Raw genomic sequence first — 24820 nt, 5'->3', positions numbered from 1 at the left:
CTATTCAAGAGGATGCTCTGCTGTTCTTAAAGCTGGAAGGACAGACAGACTTCCCCATGATTGGGGCCATGGAAGTGTGTATTTTCCCTAAGCCTCTCCTCCCAGGCTAGGAGTAAGGACCAGTTTTTGGAGCCTTCCAGGCGTGGGCCTACCAGGTGCCTTCATGCATGATTTCTTCTCATCTACACAGCCAGCCTGTGAAGAAGACATTAGTCCACCAGATCTCACAGCACAGAATCAGGCTCAGACAGTTTAGGGAACTGCTCCAAACTCACACAGCCAATATAGGATGGAGCTGGGGTTTAGACCCAGGTCTGGCTGGGGCTTTCTGGGTTTGGCTCCACGTTATACGAGAGCAGGGCCTGCCTGCCTCTTCATCAACATGGAGCCAATTCTTCCTGGTCAAGTTGGGCAGCCCCATTGCTACTGAAGTAATATCTTTGAGCTCAAACACAAGCAGAAACTTGTCAGGACCTTCTGCCTCTTGTTTCCAGGACTTAGCCAAGCTTGTCCATCTGAAGGATAGGAGGGGCAGCCAGAAGATTGGAGTGGTAGCTGAAGAGGGCCTGGGTGAGGTGCCATGACTCAAACTTTCTTAATGGGCAAGAGTTTACAACCTTTAAAAAAATGGAGTGACAATTTTGGAGGCAGTGCTCAAATGTAGCATGTTATTGTTGTTGTTGTCGTTAGTTGCTGTCGAGTTGGCTCTGACTCATAGCAATCTTATGTATAACAGGATGAAATATTTCCCAGTCTGGTGCCATCTTTACGATCATTGGCATGCTTGAGGCCATTGTTACAGCCACTCTGTCGATCCCTCTCACTGAGGTTTTCCCTCGTTTTTGCTGGCCCTCTACTTTCCCAAATTGCTGAGGTTCTTTTCTAGAGACCAGTCTTTCCCGATGACATGTCCAAAGTAAGTGAGTCCAGCCATTCTTGCATCTAAGGAGCATTCTGGTTGTATTTCCTCTAAGACTGATAGTTCGTTTTTCTGGCAGTCCATGGTATATTCAATATTCTTCCCCAATATCACAATTCGGATGCATCAATTCTTCTGTCTTCCTTTTTCATCATCCAGCTTTCGTTGTCCATGTACATGAGGCAATTGAAAGGAACATGGCTTGGGTCAGGTGCACCTTAGTCATCAAAATGACATTTTTGCTTTTCAAAACGTTGAAGAAATCTTTTGCAGCAGATTTACCAAATACAATACATTATTTGATTTCTTGATTGCTGCTTCCCTGGACATTGTTAACCCAAGTAGAATGAAATTGTTGACAACTTCGATTTTTTTCTCCATTTATCATGATGTTGTTTATGGGTTCACTTGTGAGGACCACCAGTCTAATTTCTAACCCTGAGAAAGAAATTTACATACATTCCTAGGTCAGTTTTTTTAAAACCTATCAAGTGGCTTTAAGACTTTACCAGGAAATTTCCACAAGGATGATTGTCTAAATACTTCCGGGTCTTCTGAGTTCCTTGACTTCTCCGAATTTGTTGGAGTAAAGATTAGGCAGAAATTTTGAAGAGCTCAGAGAAGAACCTAAGAAGAATAAACAGTCTTTTGTTTTCTAGAACTGTCCTCATTTTAACATACTGTTACATCAGATGACGTGCTGGGTGGGCTTTACTTGGTGTCTGACTTGAGTCAGAACATCTGGGTTAGGATCTAGGCCCTAGCAGTGGTGTGGTGAGACCTGGGGAAATTTATTTTATCTCTGCATCTTGGTGTCAGACAGTCAAGCAGGGCTTCGAGGACCACTCCTGCAGCTGCTACGCTGGCTGGCCACACATCCATAGGTTTGGCTGATAAGGATAAGTCTGAGCCCGAATGGATTCAGATAGGTGTTTACTTAAGCAGATGGCAACATTAGCATGGTGTTTCAGTTCCTTATGTCCCTGGTCCCACAGGATGACCTCAAGCCGGAGGGCTCAGACAACAGACAGCACATTGGTGGGCTAGAGGAGCCAGCTCTGAACTAGAGCCAAGCAGTTTTAAAGACTGACAGTGGAGCCTGCGGCTGTAACCTGGTAGGGGGAAGGAGAGAGGTGGAAGGCCCCATGCTCACTGAAGCCTTTAAGATGGGGAGGCAGGTGAGGAACTCATGGCAGTGTCTCATAAGGCTGCGTATCTCCCCTTGCTTCAGAAGGAATCCAGGGTGTTCCACCAAGACCCGGGAGACTGCAGTCAAGACTTACCTACGTGAAGACGTGCCAGGAGGCTGGGCACATGGACAGCTGTTTCCCTACACTTAATTTCATCATTTGTAAAAGGAGGATTTAAGAATATCTGTATATGGAAACCCTGGTGGGATAGTGGTTAAGAGCTATGGCTGCTAACCAAGAGGTTGGCAGTTCAAATCCACCAGATGTTCCTTGGAAACTCTATGGGGGCAGTTCTACTCTGTCCTATAGGGTCTCTGTGAGTTGGAATTGACTCTATGGCAGTGGGTTTGGTTTGGCTTTTTGTGTGTGATATCCATCCATGTGCTTTTTCAATCACATAAACCATTCTGAACAGAGCCTGGCTCACAACATTCCCTTTCATCCCATAAATATTTACATAACTGTGAGCACCTACTATGTGGCAAGCATTGTGTAGATATTGGGGATACAGTGTGAATAATGGAAAGCCCTGCCCTCATGAAATTCTTGTGTGTGTGTGTGTGTGTGTGTGTGTGTGTGTGTGTGTGAGTGAAGGGGTCAGAAAGCGATTCCAGTTATGGAAATGCAATAAAGTAAGGCAGGGGGCTGGGGAGTGCTGAGTGGGTACAGGATGCGGTATTTAACTGGCTGGTCAGGGAAGGACCCACTGACAGAGAAGGAGGTGGGGGAACACACCAGGCTGTAGAAAGGACATTCTGGGACAAGAATGGCAGAGGCAGAAGTCCCAAAGCGTAGTGTGCCCCAGGGACAGCAAGATGGCCAGCTGGGGCAGAGGGAATAAAGACAGAGAAATGAGTACAGAAAAGTAAGGAAACAGTTGTAGAAGTGCTCTGGGACCATGGCAAGGATCACGGCCTTTATGTTGAGAGCAATGGGAGCCAGGGGAGGGATCTGAGGCACCATAACTCCCATTGCTTCCCAGGGCACTTCTACAAATGGTGGATTCTATGGTTATAAAGCCTCAAATAGGATCACCTGATAAAAACACATCCCACCATGTAGTCTTGCAAGCAGGTGCCCATCCAGGGGCTCTGGGGCCCATTTTTTCCCCCACATTGTTCTAAATTGCTTTCAGCTCCCTTGGAGTCTGGCAGCCAAGGATTGGGGCGGGTTGGTTGATTTCTTAAAGGATGCAACGAGATCGCCTCACTGCAGTGTTAAGACCAAGGAACAATAGCAGAGGCAGGGATGCCAGCTGGGACCCTATGGCAATGACCCTGCTGAAGGATGACGGTGGTCTGGGCCAGAGCAGTAGATGGTGGGACACGGTCAGTTCCTGAATAAGTTGTGGAAACACAGCCAACAGGGTCTGCTGATGAAGTGGATGTAAGGTGAGAGGAAAAAGGAGTAGTAAATGACTCAAATGGGCTCTGGCCTGAGCCCCTGGAAAGCATAAAAGCTGTGCTACTTAGGGATTTGGAGGACACCCTTGCTTTGCTCAGTGCGGAACTGAAAGTGCCTGGAAGAGCCAGTGCCAGGAACCTAGGGGTTCAAAAAATTGATTTTTTTTTTTTAACCAGGTTAGTGATCCTCATGGAGATTCTTGCCAGAATTGCACAGAAGGAAAGATCCCTGGGCAGTACATATATTTTATACTCAACTACTAACCTAAAGGTTGGCGGTTCAAACCCACTCAGCAGTGCCACAGAAGACGGGCCTGGTGATCTGCTTCCGTAAAGATAACAGCCAAGAAAACTCTGTGGAGCAGGTCTACTCTGTAACACGTGGTGTCACCGTGAGTCAGAATCGACTCCACGGCAACAGGTTTTTGGTTTTGGACTTGGAAGACGGCATGCTATGTGTGCTGGGTTTGCACAGATCTATGCTACTGTCGTCTGGAGTTTGCAGTGCAAACCCCACCCGCCTTACTGGCCACCTTTGAGTCACTGCTCTGTTCACTGTCTTCTGAGCTACCATCTACCATTTAGTAAGGGGTTACTTCGTACCAGGCATTGTATTAGCACATTACTCAGTACCATTAGTCCCAGTCAACAGTAAGGCAGCAGGCACATTGCGTAAGGTTAATCAACCTGCCCAAGGTCACACAGGTAGTGAGTGATAGGTCAGGATGGAAACTCCAGGGATTTTTGCAGATTTGAGATTCCTGTCCAGAACTGACTGACCAGTCGGGTCCTATTGCCCAGGACTTGCCTCCTAGTCCAGGCATGATCTGGGTACTTTTAAGGTGGAAGAGGGAACCTTAAAATGATTAAGTTGAGCCCTAATTTCTAATACTAAAAACCTATTTCCATTCTCTTCATTCGTTGTAACCTTTTAACCACTTCTTTTTACTGACTTCATTCCATTGAGAATTTACAGACAGAACTTACAAATGTCTAGAAGTTGAGTATTTTTCACATGCTTCATCCTACATCACTCTAAATTCTGCTTGAAATGCCCTGTAACTTCTGCGTTACAACACCATAAGGCGTGAAAAGCATTATTTGTTGCATCCCTTAAGAAATCAACCAACCTGCCCCGATCCTTGGCTTCCAGACTCCAAGGGACCTGAAAGCGATTTAGAACTGTGTGGGGGGAAACAAAATTGGTCTCCGGACCACTGGATGGGCACCTGTGTGCAACACTACGTAAGTGGGATGTGTTTTTCTCAGATGGACCTATCTGAGGCTCTATAACCATAGAGTCCCCCATTTGTCTGTCAGTTTGTCACACTGTGGTAGCTTTCATGTTGCTATGATAATGGAAGCTATGCCACTGGTATTTAAAATACCAGCAGGGTCACCCACGGTAGACAAGTTTCAGCAGAGCCTCTTGACTAAGACAGACTAGGAAGAAAGGCCTGATGAACTACTTCTGAAAATAGCCAGTGAGAGAACCCTATGAGTCACAGAACATTGTTGGAGACTTCACTTGCTTACTTTGGATGCATCATCACGAGGGACCCATCGCTGGAGAAGGACATCACGTTTGGTAAAGTGGAGGGCCAGCGAAGGCTAGGGAAACTCTCAATGAGATGGACTGACACAATGGCCACAACGGCCACTATAATGGACTCAAACATAGCAACGATCATGAAGATGGCACAAGACCATGCAATGTTTCAAATGTTTTGTTATACATGGTGTCGCCGTGAGTTGGAGGTGACTTGATATCAACTGACAACAAACCACAGAAATGGTGAACACTTGGGAAACCACACTACAAGGATTAAGACTTGACACTCATCAAAGTATGTTAAAAAAAGTATGTTCTTAATGAATATACCTCGCCCTCTCACACACAGATGAAAATGACTTAAGGGGCCTCAGTTTATAGTCTCAACCTCTGGGGCCCTAGGTTGAAGCAGAAGGCTCTTGTTCAGACTAGATGCTAGAATTTTGCTGTTTTCACCAATCACTATCATTTGCTGGAGGCAGCTCTAATAAGACAGATTCCCCAGGCTGCGGAAAATTCTAGTACCTCAAGCATCTTTGCATCAGAATCCTGCTTTCTTTGCTTAGCTAGCCTGGCAGCTTTAGCTTGGTTTCCTCCCCCACAGCTTTGCATTAGAATTCTGCTTTCTTTCCTTGGAAGTTATATGTAAACCCCATTGACCCTGCGAAGTATGATTAAGAATGTTGGTGATGTAACTTGTATGAACCCCTTAAAAGTAACTTCTCCCTTAGCCCTCAGGAAGCAGTCTTGGCGGCAGCAGCTCTGACTCCTTTCCTTGAACAAGAAGATAAGGGTGTTTTTCTGCCTTCCCGCCTTGTTCTCGTTTATTGGCCGATACAAATCATGCTGAGCAAGAACCTGGGGTTTTGACCCAGTAACATTTCAACATTCAAAAAGAGAATTCTGCAGAGAAACAATGAAAAAATTTGATAAGAAGCAAGCCTTGTTCTCTTTCTGGTCCTGAGTGGGTGGAGCTCATCTCCACACTGATGGAGAAATTCTGGAACTCCTTCCCAATTCTTTCTTTCTAGCCTCACTTGCCCTGTGAAGCTGCAAGTAGGCTGACTGTTCTAAAGTCCTTTTCTGAGCTGAGGACAGAGGCCCCCATCACCCATCAGGCTCAGTACATTCTTTGTGACCATTCCAAATGCCACCAACAATGGGTCTTAGGTAACATGGGTAAAAAAAAAAAAAAAAAAAATGGGTGGATCCTGACAATTCTACAGGCAAATGGAGCTAAAACTTTAGGCGTCACTGGAAGCACAAATGAAACACACACACACACACACACACACACACACACACACACACAGGAGAGGAAGCAGAGGAGCATTAAAAATAGAAATTCTGTCCAGAACAGCTGAGACACTGGCACCAGAAGTGACCAAGTCTGTTGTTGAGCATTAGTTATGTCTTAAAATAATACAGTGCCATCATTGAAGTCGAGCTCCATTACCCACATGAATGAAACAGAAAGCGCTGCCGCGTATAACAGTTTGTTGACATGTAACGTGCCCAAGACCAAATTCAAATCAGGATCCACATATAAGCTGGGTAGGCAAGGAGTGATCTTACAAAAGATTATCTTTTTAAAGAGTTCAGTGTAAATTAGTCTTGGAGACTTACAATTCCTGTAATTTACTTTAAAATACTTCTGTACAGTCAGTGTGGCATTTTGCAAGTTTAATTCATAAAGTGGTCAGCAAACAAGGTAGCAGCCATCCGGTGGGGCCATGCTTCAGTGGCCGCCACAACAAGCTGTTTTGCAATTCAACGCTTTAATTAGCATACTGCATATGAAAAGCTTTTACTGGTGAAACTAATATCTTGCTAAGTATCAGGAGAGGCTTTCAGCGGTGAAATTAAAGGTATTCAAGACTGGTCAAAATACCTCACCTGACACAGGATAGTCCTTAGGGACCGTGGCTGCGGCTTGCTCCTTAGTTGGTCCCGTCTGTTGATTTAGGAGCATTACAAAATCCTATACTGGAAACAGTGCCGCATCATCTCAAGTAAACCTTTCATATTAGGGTGCCAAGGATCTGAGAGCTGGGACTTCATCCAGCTCACAGGATAGGATGTGTGAATTGTTTCCTCAAGCTTTGCTTTTAAATACCACCTGATAACTTAGGTGTAGGGCAGAATCCGAAATACTCTAGTTTTTAATCTGGTAGCAAGATTTAACTGTCTTAAACTTCTTTGAAGGCTAGCCTGATTTAAGGAAGCAACTACAACAGGCTCCATGACTTCTGAAAAGACTCCAGTTGGATAAGGGATAAAGGGCCTTTTAGGAAATCGTTTCTGAATAATTTTCTTATAGCGGATGTCTGTGAAAGTTGCAGGTTGTTAATGATGCTCAAAGATAAGGCCAAAGCTTCGTACCTACTGGGAGCTCAAAAAAATCCAGGATTGTGTACAAACTGACTCAGGGTCCTTTCAAGAGAAAAAAGGAGCTTAGTGGGTATGAATGGTTTATACAGACAGTGGAGCCATCAAACCACAGGGCATGTCTGCTGTCAGGTTCGTGGTTATCAAGGATACAAAATCAAACTTGAGTTTCTGTCTAATTGAATGATCTCTTTTACTGGTTGCTGTAAAGTTCAACTGACTTGATAAAGCCTACGGACTTGAGGTGGCCTAGTGGCTAAGTGCTACGGCTGCTAACCAAAAGGTCGGCAGTTTGAATCCGCCAGGTGCTCCTTGGAAACTCTACGGGGCAGTTCTACTCTGTCTTATATGGTTGCTATGAGTCAGAATTGACTCGATGGCAGTGGAGTGGAGGACTTGAAGGGAGCAACTTCCTTTATAATTCAAGGAACCTAACCAAGGCATTATCCCTCTGATAGCAACTGACTAGAACGCAATGTGGATTTGAGGTTCAGGATCAATTTCTCCGAGATGCACAATCTTTCAAACTCTACAGCTGATAACCAAGTTGAGGAAGTGGCAGCAAACATCAACATCTTTACCCAAGGTATGTTGAAGGGCTCCTTGAATGGGGAACTCCCCAAGCGTATGTGTTTTAGTTTCGGAACATTTAATTATCTGACAGAGGGGCCGAAAAACTAGAGGAACCAAGAGTTAATACAAATCAGAAACAAAGTATTTCTTAAGCATGTTGAAGTTGATGGGTACATGGAATTAGATTTTTACATTTTTGTGAAAAACAAATCCATTGCTGTTGAGTCAATTCTGACTCATGGAGACCCTATAGGACAGGGAGGTGCTCCATTAGGTCAACAGCTGGTGGATTCCAACAGGCAACCTTTTGGTTAGCCTCCAAGCCCTTAACCACTGTGCCACCAGGGCTCCTCTGAAAAACAAGGGCTCTTGAATGTGGCTTTGGAATACTGGGGGGACTTATTCAGACACAGCCATGTTTAATGCCCCAGATCTGAGAATATTGCTACAAACGGCCTGAAAGTATTGCTGCATCTTGTACTCCAAGCCTAACTTCTCCCCACCCCAAACTGGAGACAGGGCTTGTTACTACAGAGATGGTTCACACATGTCCCCGCGCCTCAGGGAGAGAATGGTTTTGGCTTTCTAAGTGTCTACGTGGACTTTGAAAAGAGAATAGGAAAGCGTTACCTTTTGCCAGCATTAACATCAACTTCAGTATATAATTCTGGGAAAATTTCGTACCTAGTGTTTTACTTATTACCGCACATGAAATCAAGGTTGTGACGAGCCAACACTGCGCATGCAAAAAACTAAACACAACAAATCTCTCATATAAATGCTGCTGTGGGACTTGCCCCTACAAAATGGATACATTTAAGGAACTTTTAACACCCACTCTTCCTTCCATTACTTGTGAATGGATTTTTATACACTTCTGAATCAGAGCTGTAATAGCCATACTATACTTCAACGACATTTTCTTCACTGTTTCCTTTACTAGACAGAAACTTCTACAAAAGGGGGAATCCTGTCTGAGTTCTATTTTTGTATCTCCCAGTTTGGCACACAGTAGGTTTACTGTATGTTTACTAACCACTATTCTGTGGAAGGGATCTCATTAGAAGACCATTTTTCTCCAACCATTTTCTTCTACTACCCACTCCCCAATCTCCTTATTCTCCTTAAAGGCTCCAATATAGAGCTATGAACTACTGACGTCTGTGCCCAACCCCAGAGCCATGGAGTAAAACGGACAGAGGAAGCGGGATGCTTGCTGTGAAGGGTCTGGCTTTGATGGAGATCTAAAGCTTTGACTCCTTACCCATTTTTACCGTGGCCCACAGACCAGAAAAAAAAAAAAGCTTCGTGACCTTTGAAATATCCTTTTAGTTTTAGTGATTGAAATTTCAAATATTGAGAGGCAAAACAGATTTGGGAAGCAGGAGAGAATAATGGATGGATTTTTGTGTCATTTCTGTTATTCTAGTAACACTATCTACCTCGCTAAGCTACATTTCTTTAGGAGCCAGTGGGAGATGGGCTTTCTCTTACTTTACCTGAGCCTAACTGTAAGAACCTACTACTCTACCAGCAACAAACCTAAGGTCCTGATTCAGTGGTTTTCAAAAACAAACAAAAAAAACCACAATACAACCTAGACACAAATCTGAAGATTTCACTGGAGTCAGCCATACCAATCATACTTTGTGATTGCAGCCACAGAAGAAAGCTTGGGTATTTGTTTAAAGAGCTGAAATATTTTAGGAAAGCGAATGAATGAAGAACAATCCAGGGAAGTTATGAAGTACATTCAACTATCAGTCAAATTCCATAGTCCACTGTTCTTTGTGATTTGATACCCAGGACAATGGTGCCCATGAATATCCTTCACATTAATTATAATTGTGCAGGGATGACTTTGGAATTCCTAAACACACCGTATATTCCATAAATTACTCAGAAATAGAAACTGACACGCTTTAAACATTCTCTGGTCTTAAACCTTCACTGTATGTTTTTTGGGTTTTCTGCGTCTTGAAATTTAACTCCTTCCATAACGCTTTGAGCAAAAAGAATTGAATTTTTTCCAAACGGGGAGACACGCACTTTGAACATTTACAAACTTACATCCTAGACACTCATAGCAAAACCTCTCAAAACCCAGGATCTGGCCCTTGGAAATTTGAAGGTGTAGTCAAAATAAACAATGGCATATCTTGATTTTCTCTTCTCCAGCAAAATCTTCACGAGTAATTTTTATTCAGTGGTACATTCAATAATGAGGCTAACTCAGAAACTAAAGAAAAAGGACACAAGAATTTTAAGGGCTTCAATATATCTTTATGTTGATATTCTGTGTCTTTCTACTCTAAAAGAATACATTACTATTGATTACATACAGGATGAGGTGAGGTATTTGTAAAATATCTGGTAAAAAATAATCTATATACAGTATTCTACATGAGATGGAATCTTATGAACCTTTAGGTCTTCTGAAATGTTAAATTGATTATCTAAATTAAATTGCCCTGAATGGACTTACAGTTGTTCCCTAATGCCATGTTAAAGAAGAAAGGCTCTTACATTTTCCCAGAGTCTGTACAGACAAGGGAACGCACATACATTGACAATTTCTATTTCTCACATCCAAGTAACACATTCACACAGTCAGGACCTCCACGGTTAGCAGAAAAAGAGAAACAAAAAATGACTAGATTTGAGATCTAAAATCTGAGTCATGATCAGGATAATTCCCCAACACCAAAGAAATTCAAGTGGTCAACAGTCTTGAAAACGCTTTATTGAAATGTGTGACTTTATGTGCAGAAGATGTGTTTGAAAAGACCACAGCTTGAAAACTGGATTGTGAAACTTCTCAACAACCAATTGAAAAAAAGAAAATCCCTACTGGAGTTGACTTCTAGTATAACCAGAAGCCTGATGTAAATTTTCCTTGAAAACATTTTTCATTACAGAAACTAAAGAAAACAAAGCTATTATATTTGGAAATCGCTGGAGTCTTGAGTTTCACAGGAGGAGAAGCGACAGTTTTGTGGCCATGTGGGGTGACTTCTTTTTGGTTACATCTGGATGAATATGGACTTCACAGTTCTTGGAAGAACACAGATAGGGTGTTCAGGCTGTATGCTTGTTGTGTGGAAGAAATGGAAGGACAGACAGGAAAGGGAAAAAATGACGGGACAAAGAGGAGACTGACAAAAGGGCTCAGAGAAAAGAGAACTGGAACAAGACATGATTAGGTTGAGTCTAGGTATAAATTTATCAGAAGCTGTGCGCACCTTTTTAAAGAGTCCCAAATTTACATTCCAAAAACTGCCCCCCAGCCCCAAAACCTGCTGCCCCTGCCTTGGAGCTATTGTGAAAGGCTACGCACAAAAAAGTGAAACAGAAAATAAAAAATAACCTGGCCCCTCCAAACCCCAAAAAGCTGTACATTTTTTTTTACACATAAGATTAATAACATAGGCATATAGGTGGCATGATTCAATTAAAAGGCTTTACCTTTTATGCCAGAAAAAACCCAATAAATAAAAGGTGCTGGAGTTAGCGTTAAGAATTTGGTTGTAATAAATCGACAAGGTCTGGGAAGCCAAATCCTCAAAGCTCCCCTGATACTGCTCCGTCTCAGCAAACTGTGAAGCGAATACATAAATAACGCAAGATATGATTGAGAATGTGAGATTTTTTAAAAACACAGACAACATAATTCAGGTTAACTTTGTTGAACAGTGAATAAATGAATTCATCTACACCGGAATAAAACATATTGAACAATTGAAAAAATTTTAAACAACCACAAAAAGTAAAAGCTTTAAACAAATATGGACAGGGTTTGTTTTTAGGGCACACAGACGCCCCTGCAGCAGACTCCGACAGTAGCTTTACTGGCGTGTCTTCTACTGATGAGTTAAAGAGACAGGCTGAGCTTCAGACAGGGAGGATGACTAAGAGCGACGGGGCAGCCACACAGGGCGGAGCGCGAGACCCGGCCCCGCCGCCCCGATCCACTGCAGAGCCGGCGGCTTTGGTACGGGAGGCACACACAGAGAGGCGATCCAGGCAGACATTATTCAAAAGCTACCTCGGCATCTCTGTTGTCATGTAGCTCTTTTGTAAGGTAACCACTGAATAAATGTAGCCATTGAATAATGCTTGGGGAAGCTTTGGGCTTTTTTTTTTTTTTCCTTTTTTTTTTTTTAAGTTTTACTCCTTGTATTTAATACTTTAAATAACAAGGTCACTAAAACTCATGCACGCTGCAAAAAACCTCATGCAGTAGTTAAGGTAAACCATCCAAGCAGTTTTTATTCATTAATATTCATAAATACACACAGCAGCTTCATTAGAGATTTCAATTTTCCTCTTCAGTTTGAATGTGGAGTATTAGGAGAGCCTTTGCATGTCAAGGTACAGGAAGCAGAGCTCACCCCTGCACTGCTACCTACATTTATTTACCGGCTAGAAGTAAAAATTAGTTACGTGGAAATGATTATCGTATATATTTTCTCTCTTCCTTTTGAATGTACACAATGTAACAAGAGTGGCAGACCTGAAATTACAATCACCAAACAAACCCAAGATAGCTGTTGTCCACTTTCATTGGCAAATACAGCACAGAGGACATTGTCTGCGAAGTGGGATGTCATCAAAGAGGAGGTGGTGGAGGCTCATTTCCTTTATTACTCTCTTTTAAATTTAGGTTTTCTAAAGCAACATCTAAAGGCATAATATCTACACAGCCCATAGCACCAAAATCTGCCATCTCCCCCCGTTCATCCTCGTCTGAGGACGAGCTCTCTTCACGCACTAAAGTGGACAGAAGGAGCTCCTGGACAAACAGGCTGCGGTCTGCGCGCTCGCTTTCCATGGACTGACGCTCTGTTTCAGACATTTTAGGATCGTTCAACCTGTGTAAGTTAAAAAGAAAAGACCTTATTGGTAAAAAGTCAATGAACAACGTGGCATGGCCAGTTTCTACAATGCCTCCACTGTGCAAGTCTACAGGAGGCAAAATTCAGAACTTGAGACATATTTCCTGATGACCTCGCTCTAATTTATCGCCTTAATTATGTTGAGATAAATTCCCCACACTTGTAGTACTACTGTTACCCTGAGGTGCAAATCTATGCTTTAATTGGATTCAACAGGAAAAATAAAATTTACACTTCTCCTGCTCTCTCCAGAGAAAACTGATGTGAAAACTTTTCTAAGGAAAAACAAAATTTCTAACAGATTAGATACCTGCATAAGTAGCCATGTCCCTAACCAGAATTTCACCTGTGGGTAGTAAAAAGGAGAAAAGTAGCACCTCCATGAACAACTGCCTCCTTTGCCATGAGACCAAGAGAACTGGAGGGTGCCCAGCTACTAATCCTGAACATTTATATCAAGGATTCTATACAAGGATCCTGATCAAAAGGGGGAAAATGTGGACCAGATTTTCAAGTTCTCATAGATTCCAGACTTTCTGGAGCCACTGCGGCCAGATGACCTCTGAAACTATTACCCTGGGGAAACCTTTAAACCTTCAACCAAAAGTACCCCTGGAGTCATCCTTGAACCAAATAATTTAACCTAATTAGAAAAATTGTCTGCATTAAGTATTATACTCTTTTCAAGAACTATACGTGATCAAACTGACAATGGCAACTTGAAAGGACAGATGAGCTTGGGTCGGGGGGGTCAGTAAGTTTGTGTTAATGATGGTGAAAGAGTTTGGAGGTCGCTGAGAGAGGTGGTACACCTTGAAGAATGTAACTAATGCTACAGAACTGTGCATGTGGAAACCGTTGAAGTGGCATTATGTTTTGTTATATAATTTTCAACACATAAATAAATAAATAAAGGGGGAAAAAAAGTACCAAGTCTGATCACAAACACAAAACCTGCAGTGATCAGAATATTCAACTGAAAAAAAATCCAAACTATTCCCTGACTTTCTCTATCACTTTCATTCAGTTCTTCCTGAAACGAAGGTATATTCAGAAGTCTGAGAGGGCGAGAAAACACACACACACAAAAACATTATACATTTCTCCTACTGGGGACTGTGCAGCAGGCCAGACATGGGGTCTAACTGCCTGATATATCCACCTAACATGTGCATTTATGAGATCTGGGCTCTGCTGGGAAACCTGGTTCACCTGCATGGAGACTGGACAAGTGTGAAGAGCTGAAATTTCTATTTGCTACTTCTCTTATTAGCTTGTTTAATGACTTAAAAATGTCAATTCTTCAATAAAAAAATTCTGCTTAGTTTCAGCATTGATTTCATTTCTCTGTATTTTTGGTGGCAGAGAAAGAAGGGAAACTAGCTGGAGCGCTTGGCTCAAGACAATTAACAGAACAGGGACAAGATGGCGACAATGAAAGAAGGCCCGCAGAGACACACAGGTGTACTGAGCCAAGGAGCCACCCACTCCATGCTCCTCTACCAGTCCACTCTCAGCACCCATCCTACAGATAGATGCTGAGGCTACAAGGGCACCCACAGTAGTGATCACGAATACTTACTACTATGGGCCATGCTCTGTTCTAAGCGTTTTATATACATCACCTCTTTTAATCTTCACAGCACTCCTATGAGTTAGGTTCTATTATTACCAATATTTTACAGGAAGAGGAAATCGCAGCAGAGGTTAAGCAACTTACTTGGCTCAAAATCTCATAGCTACTAAGTTTGAAATAACTGAATGATTACATATATGGCTCAGAAAACAAAGATCAAAATTTCAGAACTTAAAGTAAGCAAAGGATCCGGAATATACTTATGTAAAAGCCATTCCATCCATGTTAAAAAGAAGTGACCGATGACACATATGGGTAAAGCCAAATTATCAATATTACAAAAGAGCATCTAATGAGATAGGGGACTGAGAGACAAGTTAAAGTCTCAATTCAAAAGCATTAAGAACTAAACTAAAATACATTCTGTGCCCTTAGCTTTGAGAAAGGTTTATAATAAAGAAAAAAAAGTCTATTATAGAAAAATAAAGGGTCTACAGAAGACCTACATAGAAAGCCGGAAAACTAGAAACACAGAAGCTGTGGCCTCCAGCCACTAAAGAATATTCTGTTTCCTTTGAAGAGCATGAGCTTCCAGTGTCTAGAAAGGGCACAGTTTTGATCATCCAGGGAAATGACTGAGGAAATGCCTCATTCTTGAAGGGTGGATAAAACCCGGTACTAGGGCTTAACTTCCTGATGGGTCAAACATCATTTGGGATGTAGAAGGAACTGCAGAACTTGTCAGGATCTTCAAATTGGGATTAGCAAAACCAGGTGGGCCCATTACCCGAAGACTGAACTATGACTCAGATGCTTAAACAATCATTATCTAAAAGGTTAACCGTCTTAGACCCCGAAGAAACTGTGTCCCCCAACATGACAAGGAACTGCCCCTGGTCAAAGATGAGAACAAAAATGAGGCTCGAACCCTATATTTATCACATAACAGCCGTATGACCAGAGACCAGGACTTCCCCTGGTAAGTAATGCAGCCACTCTCCTTGCCTTGATGATTCAGAATGCATGCTAATATATTTGAAGCTCTGAGAAGCCCCACAGTAAATCAAGTCATTTTTTTTTGTTACTTAGTTTTTCCCAAATTTATTCATCAGGAAAAAAAAAAATTAACTATATATATTCCTTGGAAATTATAAAGTGCCAGGAAATATCTTCTGGGAAGTATTACCTTAGATTAATCATATGAGTCATTTTCCTGCTGGGAGTAACGCTATCCCTCGCAGAGGATTAAATGATATAGTCAAAGGTGTGAAAAGCGGTCTGCAAATTGCAAGGTCCTACGTAAATGTATGTAGAACTGAAGAAACTGAAAACAAGTCCATAAGAGCCAAACTATGACCCTGAGTATATCCCACCTGAATTTAGAGACCATCTCAAAAATAGATTTGACATATTGAACACTAATGACCGAAGATCAGATGAGTTGCAGGATGACATCAAGGACATCATACATGAAAAAAGTAAAAGGTCATTAAAAAGATAGGAAACAAAGAAAACATCAAAATGGATGTCAGAAGACTCTGTAACTTGTTCTTGTAGTAGTTAAAGCAAAGAGAAGAAATGATGAAGTTAAAGAGGTAAACAGTAGATTTCAAAGGGCAGCTCTAGAAGACAAAGTAAAATATTACAATGAAACATGCAAAGACCTGGAGTTAGGAAACCAAAAGTAAAGAACATGCTCCACATTTTTCAAGCAGAAAGAACTGAAGAAAAAATTCAAGCCTCAAGTTGCAATACTGAAGGAATCTATGGACAAAATACTGAACGATGCCAGAAGAGGCATCAAGATAGAAGGAATACATAGTCACTGTACCAACAAGAATTGGTCTACGTTCAACCATTTCAGGAGGCAGCATATGATCAAGAACTGATGGTACTGAAGAAAGGAGTCCCAGCTGCACTGAAGGCACTGGCGAAAAACAAGCCTCCAAGAATTGACAGAATATTAAAGGAGATGTTTCAACAAATGGATGCAACGCTGGAGGTGCTCACTCATCTATGCCAAAAAGTTTGAAAGACAGCTACCTGGCCAACGGACTGGAAGAGATCCATATCTGAACCCATTCCAAAGAATATGACCTAACCAAATGCAGAAATTAATGAACAATATCATTAATATCATATGCAAGTAAAATCTGCTGAAGGTAATTCAAAAATGGTTGCAGCAGTACATCGACAGGAAAATGCCAGAAATTCAAGCCAGATTTAGAAAGGGCATGGAATGAGGGATACCACTGCTGATGATAGATGGATCCTGGCTGAAAGGAGAGAATACCAGAAAGATGTTTACCTGTGTTTTATTAACTATGCAAAGGCATTCAACTGTGTGGATCATAACAAATTATAGGTAACATAGCAAAGAATGGGAATTCCTGAACACTGAATTGTGCTCATGAGGAGCCTGTATATATGCCATATTGAGGCAGTTGTTCCAACAGAAGGAGGGGATGCTGTGTGGCTTAAGGTCAGGAAAGGTGTACATCAGGGTTGTATCTTTTCTCCTTACCTATTCAATCTGTATGCTGAACAAATAATCCGAGAAGCCAGGCTACATGAGGAAGAACGAGACATCAAGATCGAAAGAAGACTCATTAACAACCTGCAATGTGCAGATGACACAACTTTGCTTGCTGAAAGTGAAGAGGGCTTGAAGCTCTTACTTATGAAGGTCAAAGGCTACAGCTTTCAGTATGGATTACACCTCAACTTAAAGAAAACAAAAATTCTCGCAACTGTACCGAGAAGCAACATCATGATAAACGGAGAATATACTGAAGTTGCCAAGGATTTCGTTTTACTTGGATCCACCATCAACGCCCATGGAAGCTGCCATCAAGAAATCAAATGATGTACTGCACTGGGAAAATCTGCTATGAAAAACTTATTTAAATATGTCACTTTGAGACTAAGGTGTGCCTGACCTAAGCCATGGTGTTTTCAATCATCTCATACGTGTGTGAAAGCTGGACAATGAAAAAGGAAGACCAAAGAAGAACTGCTGCCTTTGAATTATGGTGTTGGCAAAGAATACTGAATATACCACGGACTGCCAGAAGAATGAACAAGTCTGTTTTGGAAGAAGTACAGCCAGAGTGCTCCTTGGAAGGGTAGATGGCAAGACTTTATGTCATATACTTTGGACATGTTACCAGGAGGAACTAGTCCTTGGGGAAGGACATTATACTTGGTAGACAGTCAGTGAAAAAGAGGAAGACTCTCAAGGAGATGGAGTGACACAGTGGCTGCAAAAATGGGCTCAAACACAGCAATGAATGTGAGGATGGTAAATGACCGGGCAGTGTTTCCCTCCGCTGTATATAGGATACTATGAGTCGGAATTGATTCAATGGCACCTAACAACCATCACTGTACTAAAACAGATATTAAAAAGTATGAGATAAAAGAAATAGAACTACAAATTATAACATATATTTTTTTAACATCCCAATGAACTGTCACACGTTATTTTGAAGATAGTGGATATATTACACTATTTTTCTTCTTCATTTTTTTTTTTTAAACTCTCTGTTCCATTAAAGGAAACCCTGGTGGTGTAGTGGTTTAGTGCTACGGCTGCTAACTAAAAAGTCTACAGTTTGAATATGCCAGGCGCTCCTTGGAAACTCTATGGGGCAGTTCTACTCTGCCCTATAGGGTCACTATGAGTCGGAATCGACTTGACGGCAGCAGGTTTGGTTTTGGCTGGTTCCATTAGAAGTCCAGATGAGTCCAAGCTGAGCCTAACTGTGCTCTTTTAAAGAATCTTTTATATTCTTAAAAGTCATATAAAATGCCTAAGGTTTTGGCAGAGGAATATACTCAGTTGTTAAGAGTAGTTTCAGAAGCCAAACAAGAACTCTGCTCCATCAAGTAGGGCTCTGTACTGTGTATACTGTGGTGGTGAAAAACATTTTTTCTTAGCCACTTTTGTGTCCCAACCAGAACAACTTAACTCTAGCCTTGTTAGAAATTTTCAGGACAAAACCACTGTGTATTATGAAATCCTCTTTTGTACCTTTTAATATTTCACATTTAATATTTTAATATTTCACAAAAACAAACCAATCTGTCTTGGAAGAAGTATGGCCAGAATGCTCCTTAGAAGCAAGGATGCCAAGATTTTGTCTCATGGACTTTGGATACATTATCAGGAGGGACTAGTCCCTGAAAAAGGACATCATTCTTAGTAAAGTAGAGGGTCAGTGAAAAAGAAGAAGATCCTCAACGAAATGGACTGACACACTGGCTACAACAATGGGCTCAAGCACAACAGCCGTGAGGATGGTGCAGGACCGGGCAGTGTTTTGTTCTGTTGTACAGAGGGTTGCTATGAGTCGGAACTGATTCGATGGCACCTAACCACAACATTTCACGGCAGACTGAAATTGGCAATAAAAAGAAAGCAATGTTAATTACGATAATAAATGCACCTAATATGACCAATACACGTAAAACAGTCTGTTTAAGTTTTGGGGCCAACATGGGAAAAGAAATTTGTATTAGATGATGAGACACACTATGAGAACAAGATGACCAGTATTCCCCTTTCATCTAAAATCATATTATTTTTCATAATCTTGGGGAGATTGTAAATCTGCAGCTTTGATTAGAGATCTCTGAGTGCTAATGGTTTGATCAAAGGCACAGTTTCTGAGAATACATATACCCACTCCTTGCTTACCGACATGGTTAGGTTACAAACACCAAGTTGTTGTGCCGAAATTGGCGTTATGAGAAAATGGGGATGACATCAGCTCACAAAACGGAGGAGGACTACATCATTACATAACGGCCAAATTACACCATTACATAACTGCCAAACCCCTGAGAGCCATGGCCCAGCCAAGGTGACACATGACCTTAGCCATCACAGCCAGTGTTACTCTTGCCTTGCACTTGGGCATCTGCTACTGCCAGACGTATGTTGCTGATGTGCAAAACAGTCTGATAGTAGATTTTTTTTCACTATTGTTGGAAATGCAAAACGTTGGATAACGAGACAGTGGCTAGGTGAGGAGTAGGTGCGTATATGCACACAAGACAGAAGGCCATTTCTGACTGTGCAGTGCTAATAAAACATCACTTCTCAAATAAAATTATATTAATAAATGAGCTACCTTGTTAAAAGAAACTGGGAATTCTGGGTAGTCTGCTGACTGCTTTCTGTGTTAGCTGTGTTGGTTGTTGCTGTGGACTGCGTGATTGTAGTGGTGACACTGCTTGTGTTAGTACGCCGGGTGGCATTGCGTGCGGTCTCCAGTTGTTGCCGTGCTGCCTGGGCGTGTTGCCGTTCTAGCTGCAGCTGCATCTGCAGTTGTTGTAACTGAGAAGCCGAAGGGCCAGAAGAATTCAGCTGTCCTCCGGCAGAGCGTCTCACTCCTGATAACTGAGATAAAAGCTCTACAAGAGAAACGAGGATTAAAGTCTACTTAAACACTCAGGAAAACAAAATGCTACAGAGGAACATCAGAAAGCATCATGAATACATGGGTTATCCATTCAGCTGGGAGCTCAATACCCTTTAGATGCCTCCTGGAGGCATTCGCTGTTGTATACGGGGAACAGAAACACAAATGAGTATTAACCCAAATACAATTATTTTTATTTTAAGCAAATGATTTTAAAAAATTTTTATTACGCTTTAAGTGAAAGTTTACAGTGCGAATTAGTTTCTCATTCAAAAATTTATATTTAAATTGTTCTGTGACATTGCCAGTAATCCCTACAAGGTGTCAGCCCTCTCTTCCCTTTCCACCTCACGTTCCCCACGTCCATTTGTCCTGTTTTCCTGTCCCTTCCTGTCTTTTCGTCTTTGCTTTTGGGAAGGTGTTGCCCATTCGGTTTCCTATACTTGATGGAACTAAGAAGCACACCCCTCAAATGTGTTATTTTTTGTTTTATAGGCATGTCTAATTTAAGCAAAAAATTTAACAGAAATTGCTTTTAAAATTATTTGCCTAATAAACTAATCTAGTTATACTTTCTCTTAGTATTTTTATACATTAAAGTGTTTCATCTCCTGGTCCAGTCGTAACACAAACCCACTCTGTTCACTCTACTCTCAGGTCCTAGAACAGTGCCTGAAACACAGTAGGCACTCAAACATTTATTAAATGACTAATAAATTATTCAAATTAGATCCAAGAGGCTTGGATCATTCCTGTGTCCCTAGACCATTTGCCTTGCCTTCTTTCACTGGCACTTTCTGACAACCACTGTCTGACAGTTGCTACTGGCAGTTCTCAGTAAGGCTGACTTCCTCCTGAGAACCTGTTGCTCCCAACCTTACAGGCTATTCATCAGCCTGTTCTGATCCAGACTGTCTCTGTACTCTCACCTCAGTAAGGGGCAATAACTGGCCTCTCCCACATGGAAGATCTATCTAGCTTACACGGAACTGACTATTGCCTCTGACATTTCCAGACCAGCAAATGCTCTTCACAATGAAAGCTTATTAACGGGGTGAGTTTCTGCTCTTTTTGCTCACTGCTGCTTTATCCCAGCAGTTCTTACACCATTCTTTCATGGAATGGATCATTCAAATAAGACTCACTTTCACTGACAGAAGAAAGTAAGTAATGGAGGACATTTCTCAATTTAAAATTTTGCTCCCAGAAATTAAGCCTTTGAAGCTTGTTTTTACCAAAGATACAGGGACAAAGAAACATTAACAACAAAAAATTCCCAAACTCAGTTTATTGGTTTTTTTTTTGTCAACAAGCACATTTAGAATTGAGATTTTTTTATGCTGTTAATCTCACAATTTTAAAGAATATTTGTAAGTCAAATTGTTCCTAGCTTATATCCTGGATGTAAACATCAATTCCTCACAGTGTTCCGCGAGGCGCATTGTGGTTTCCAGGTAAGCATTCCACAACCTAGTCACACCTGGGAACCACTGGTCTGCACTCGCAGACTTTGCGGATTCTTGCCCTGTCTGCCTGGTACGTTGGTCAGCTGTCAGGCTACAGCGATTTCTGACCATTTATTCTGGCTCCCAAAGCTCGTGCTCTGCTGCGGGCCTCCCGTGCTCGCTGTGCCAGACCAGTGACTTAGCCTCGAACTACGTGTTCAACTTTTTTCTTTTAAATAAAAATTTCTCAGGCTATTAGAAGATGTACTTTTCAATACATTCCGCAACAATACAGTTCTCCAATCAAGGCAAGGACAAAGAAATTCCTACTTTATTTTCTTCGATGAAAAGAGCTTAACCTGTTAGTCCAGTCGATTAGTTGTTTTTTTTTTTTTTTTAATGTGTGTAATTCCAGACTTTAAACCACGGAATCTTGGAGGTCTTTCAATTTTATAATATTTTATTATTTCTGCAGGCTTCAGAGGAAGCCACAAATTTAACAAGGAGTCATGTCTTATTATCTTGTGCCTCTAAGGGCCTGAGGAAATGCCAGAACGACAGGAACTACTTGTTAACTGACCCCTTTTAGTCTATTTTACACTCACACAATATTTGGAGATTTTGTGAAGGAGTGTAATCAGGCAGGAAGACTAAAAACACAAACTCCACAAAACAGTTTTTAAATGAGACCCCCCCGCTTTCCTTTATTAATGTGAAACTAACTTACCAGCTATAGGATCCATGGCTTCCCTATTGCTTGGAGAATATGAACTCTGAGAAGAAGAAAGTCCACCAGTAGAACTGCTAGTAAAGTGCATGTTTGATCTACGAGCACGAGGACCTCCTAAGCCCCGGCCAGGGTGAAACATTCTACGGACGTGTCGAACACCACTCGATTCATCATAACTCAAAAGTTAAGGAAAAGGCCAAAGTATTTCACAGAAAGGAAAACTACCTCTTGAGCTTTTGCTAGTAAGATTTTCTAAACTGTAAGCTATTTTAAAATAGCACATTTAATTTAGAATGCAAATGTGCCAACTATTTCTATGAGGGCTAGTAAATCCAAAAAAGACTCAAACATAAAACAATGTGTGAGTGCGTGTGCATATTGTTTGGAAGTGTTTTTCAAAGCAAAGTTTCTCCAGGTGGCAGAAACCTCTTCCTTGGCTCTGGCTACAATGGCCACAGCAGCACTGTCAGACAAGGTCAAAGGGGCTGTGTTGTCAGACATCCAGGGCAAAGCATGCCCTGACCCTGATCTCAGTGTTGAACTTCATACATTTCTTCAAGCTCTTCCCACAGTGCTGCTGAAGCAGCAAAAAGGAGATTCGTGTTTCATGTTTAAGTGGACACAAAGTAGTACTGTTATATCTAACAAGAAGACAAATTTTCAGAAGCCTCAACCATTTTACACAGCTAAATATGAGTCGAGCTGAAGACGGCCCTGAGTGGCAAAGAGCCATCAAAACTCATAAACAATCTACATTTCCAAACAGGCAAATATGTGTAAGGAAAAAGCTAGATATCACAGCAAACAAAACAGCTATATAACACAAATTAATTCTTTTGCTGGCTTCCCAGTATTTCAGCTGATGGTTTTGGAGGCATTTAGCAATGGCGAATGGGCCCCCTGAGGCCCTCAAGTACCACTGTAATATGCGCCCTTTCACCATGGCATTCATCATGATGGCTTGGGTTCTACTGAAAGCAATGTTATATGATCATTAAATTTTGTTTTTAAAAAGTAGCTGGGTGTGAAATACACATTAAAAAGAATTCCAACAAAATAGTGAAAAAGAAAAAAGATATGGTGCTCAAGATTTAGGGGCTTATACAGAAGACACTCCCTGACGTCAAAAATAGTTGCTACATACTAACCCCCTGAAGTACCTGAAAAATTAGTATGCTTTCAGGGAAACTGCCAAGCCAACACTTTGATTTCTAGAATTAATGGTAACACTTACTAGGAATCTAAAATGTAACGTATGCGTTCTCTTACTCTTGCATTCTACGTAATTTCATCTTTTCTTGGTAACTAGAGAGGCTTACAAAAATCTCGCAGAACTGAGGCAGATGATGTGGGACATTTACTGAATGGATACCGATTTCACCAGAGGTCCTTGGACTGGTGGAAAAGTTCAGGATGTCAGCTTGGTTTTAAGTTATTTGTCTAGTTTCTTCAGGAAGACGGAGTGAGGCATGGACCAAGCATAAGCTTCTGGGTACTGTAAAGGACTCTTTTATGCAGAATGCAAAGTGACTCAAAGACTTGAGTATTCTTGACTCATTTGGGTTTTCTTATTCTCTAAAAAAAAAGTCACTCTTTTCTTCATTTTGCTTTCAGTGCCCATTATACTTAGGGAGAGTGGTTTCCTTTGTTCACTACATACTAGCCCCTGGACTAACTCACGTTAGGCTAACCCTCTAATTTCTCAGGTTGGTACCATTACCTTTATCTTTCCCCTTATTTCCTCTTAAGTCTAAAGGGTCATATTTCCAATGAGAAAATTAGGAACTGTGAGCAAGGAACAGAAGCTGTAGGACTAGAAAACCACCAAGCCAGTTTCTTCCTCAACAGGTCTAAGGTTGAATTATCATTGCCAGGAGGCAACCAAAAGGATGAAGAGGAGTTCTGATTAGCTCTTGAATTGCTTTAAAATGCAATGACCACAGAAACCTTTACTTAAGAACAAAACCCTAAATTAACAGGTGATAGTTTTAGAAAACCAGTTCCTAACCTAAAACCAGAAGCATTAAGTCTACAAAATTAACTGCTCTGGTGGGCCAGTAAACTCTCAGAGACTAGGCAAAAAAATGGCTCTCTCTGGAGAAGGGGACCCTAAAAGGGAAAGGAACTCCAAGATGCATGCCTGCCCCACCATCTCACAGGTGTTGGGAGCAACAAGGTAAGTCAGCAGAGGAACAGAAAGGGCAAGCAAGCAAACCCACCTTATATTTAATTAATGAGATTTTAATTAGGATTAACGTTTCCCTCTTTTGGTATGAACACATCCACCTGGAGGATGCATGACCCAGTCAAGCTGTCTTTTAAAAATAAATGACTGTAATGAACTGAAGTAAAGATGACGGGCAAGTCAGCTTTCACTTAATAAACATGGCTCATATGATAGAGCATAGAAAAAGAAACCTAAGAAACTGCATCTTGACATCGAGTCACTTTCAGGAAAGGGCTGAATAAATACTAAACATTTGGAAGATTTGCTTTTCTCTCTTTGGGGATATTATTCTTCAAAATAATCAAAACGGCAAGTCTTACAAGCAACTCTTTCCCTTGCTGCCTTTTAAAAGGATATTAAATCTCTAGGGGCTCTGTGTTCAAGTGTAAGATGAGCTGCGAAGTCATCCGTGACATGATTGGGATCGCCTCCAGGTAACGCTGCACATATTGGACAAATCTGAAATGAAAGTAACAAAAGCAGGTTTAATACATAA

At 41.4% G+C, this 24820-nt stretch overlaps 1 protein-coding gene across 1 annotated transcript in view; it reads right to left on the bottom strand.

The window, feature by feature from the left end:
• Positions 1-12272: 12272 nt before the first annotated feature.
• Positions 12273-24820, bottom strand: part of KCMF1 (potassium channel modulatory factor 1) — an 85988-nt gene continuing 73440 nt past the window's right edge. The window contains exons 4-7 of the mRNA XM_064268787.1: positions 24682-24783; positions 22095-22269; positions 19632-19914; positions 12273-12896 (exon numbers count right to left, since the gene is read on the bottom strand). Coding sequence (XP_064124857.1) covers positions 12635-12896; positions 19632-19914; positions 22095-22269; positions 24682-24783 — 822 coding nt within the window. The 3' untranslated portion in view covers positions 12273-12634. The remainder of the gene's footprint in view (positions 12897-19631; positions 19915-22094; positions 22270-24681; positions 24784-24820) is intronic.

This window comes from Loxodonta africana, chromosome 15 (genome assembly GCF_030014295.1).
Source record: "Loxodonta africana isolate mLoxAfr1 chromosome 15, mLoxAfr1.hap2, whole genome shotgun sequence".
Taxonomy (NCBI): Eukaryota; Metazoa; Chordata; class Mammalia; order Proboscidea; family Elephantidae; genus Loxodonta; species Loxodonta africana.
The sequence above is the reverse complement of the archived record's forward strand: the minus strand, read 5'-3'. Positions and strand labels throughout refer to the sequence as shown.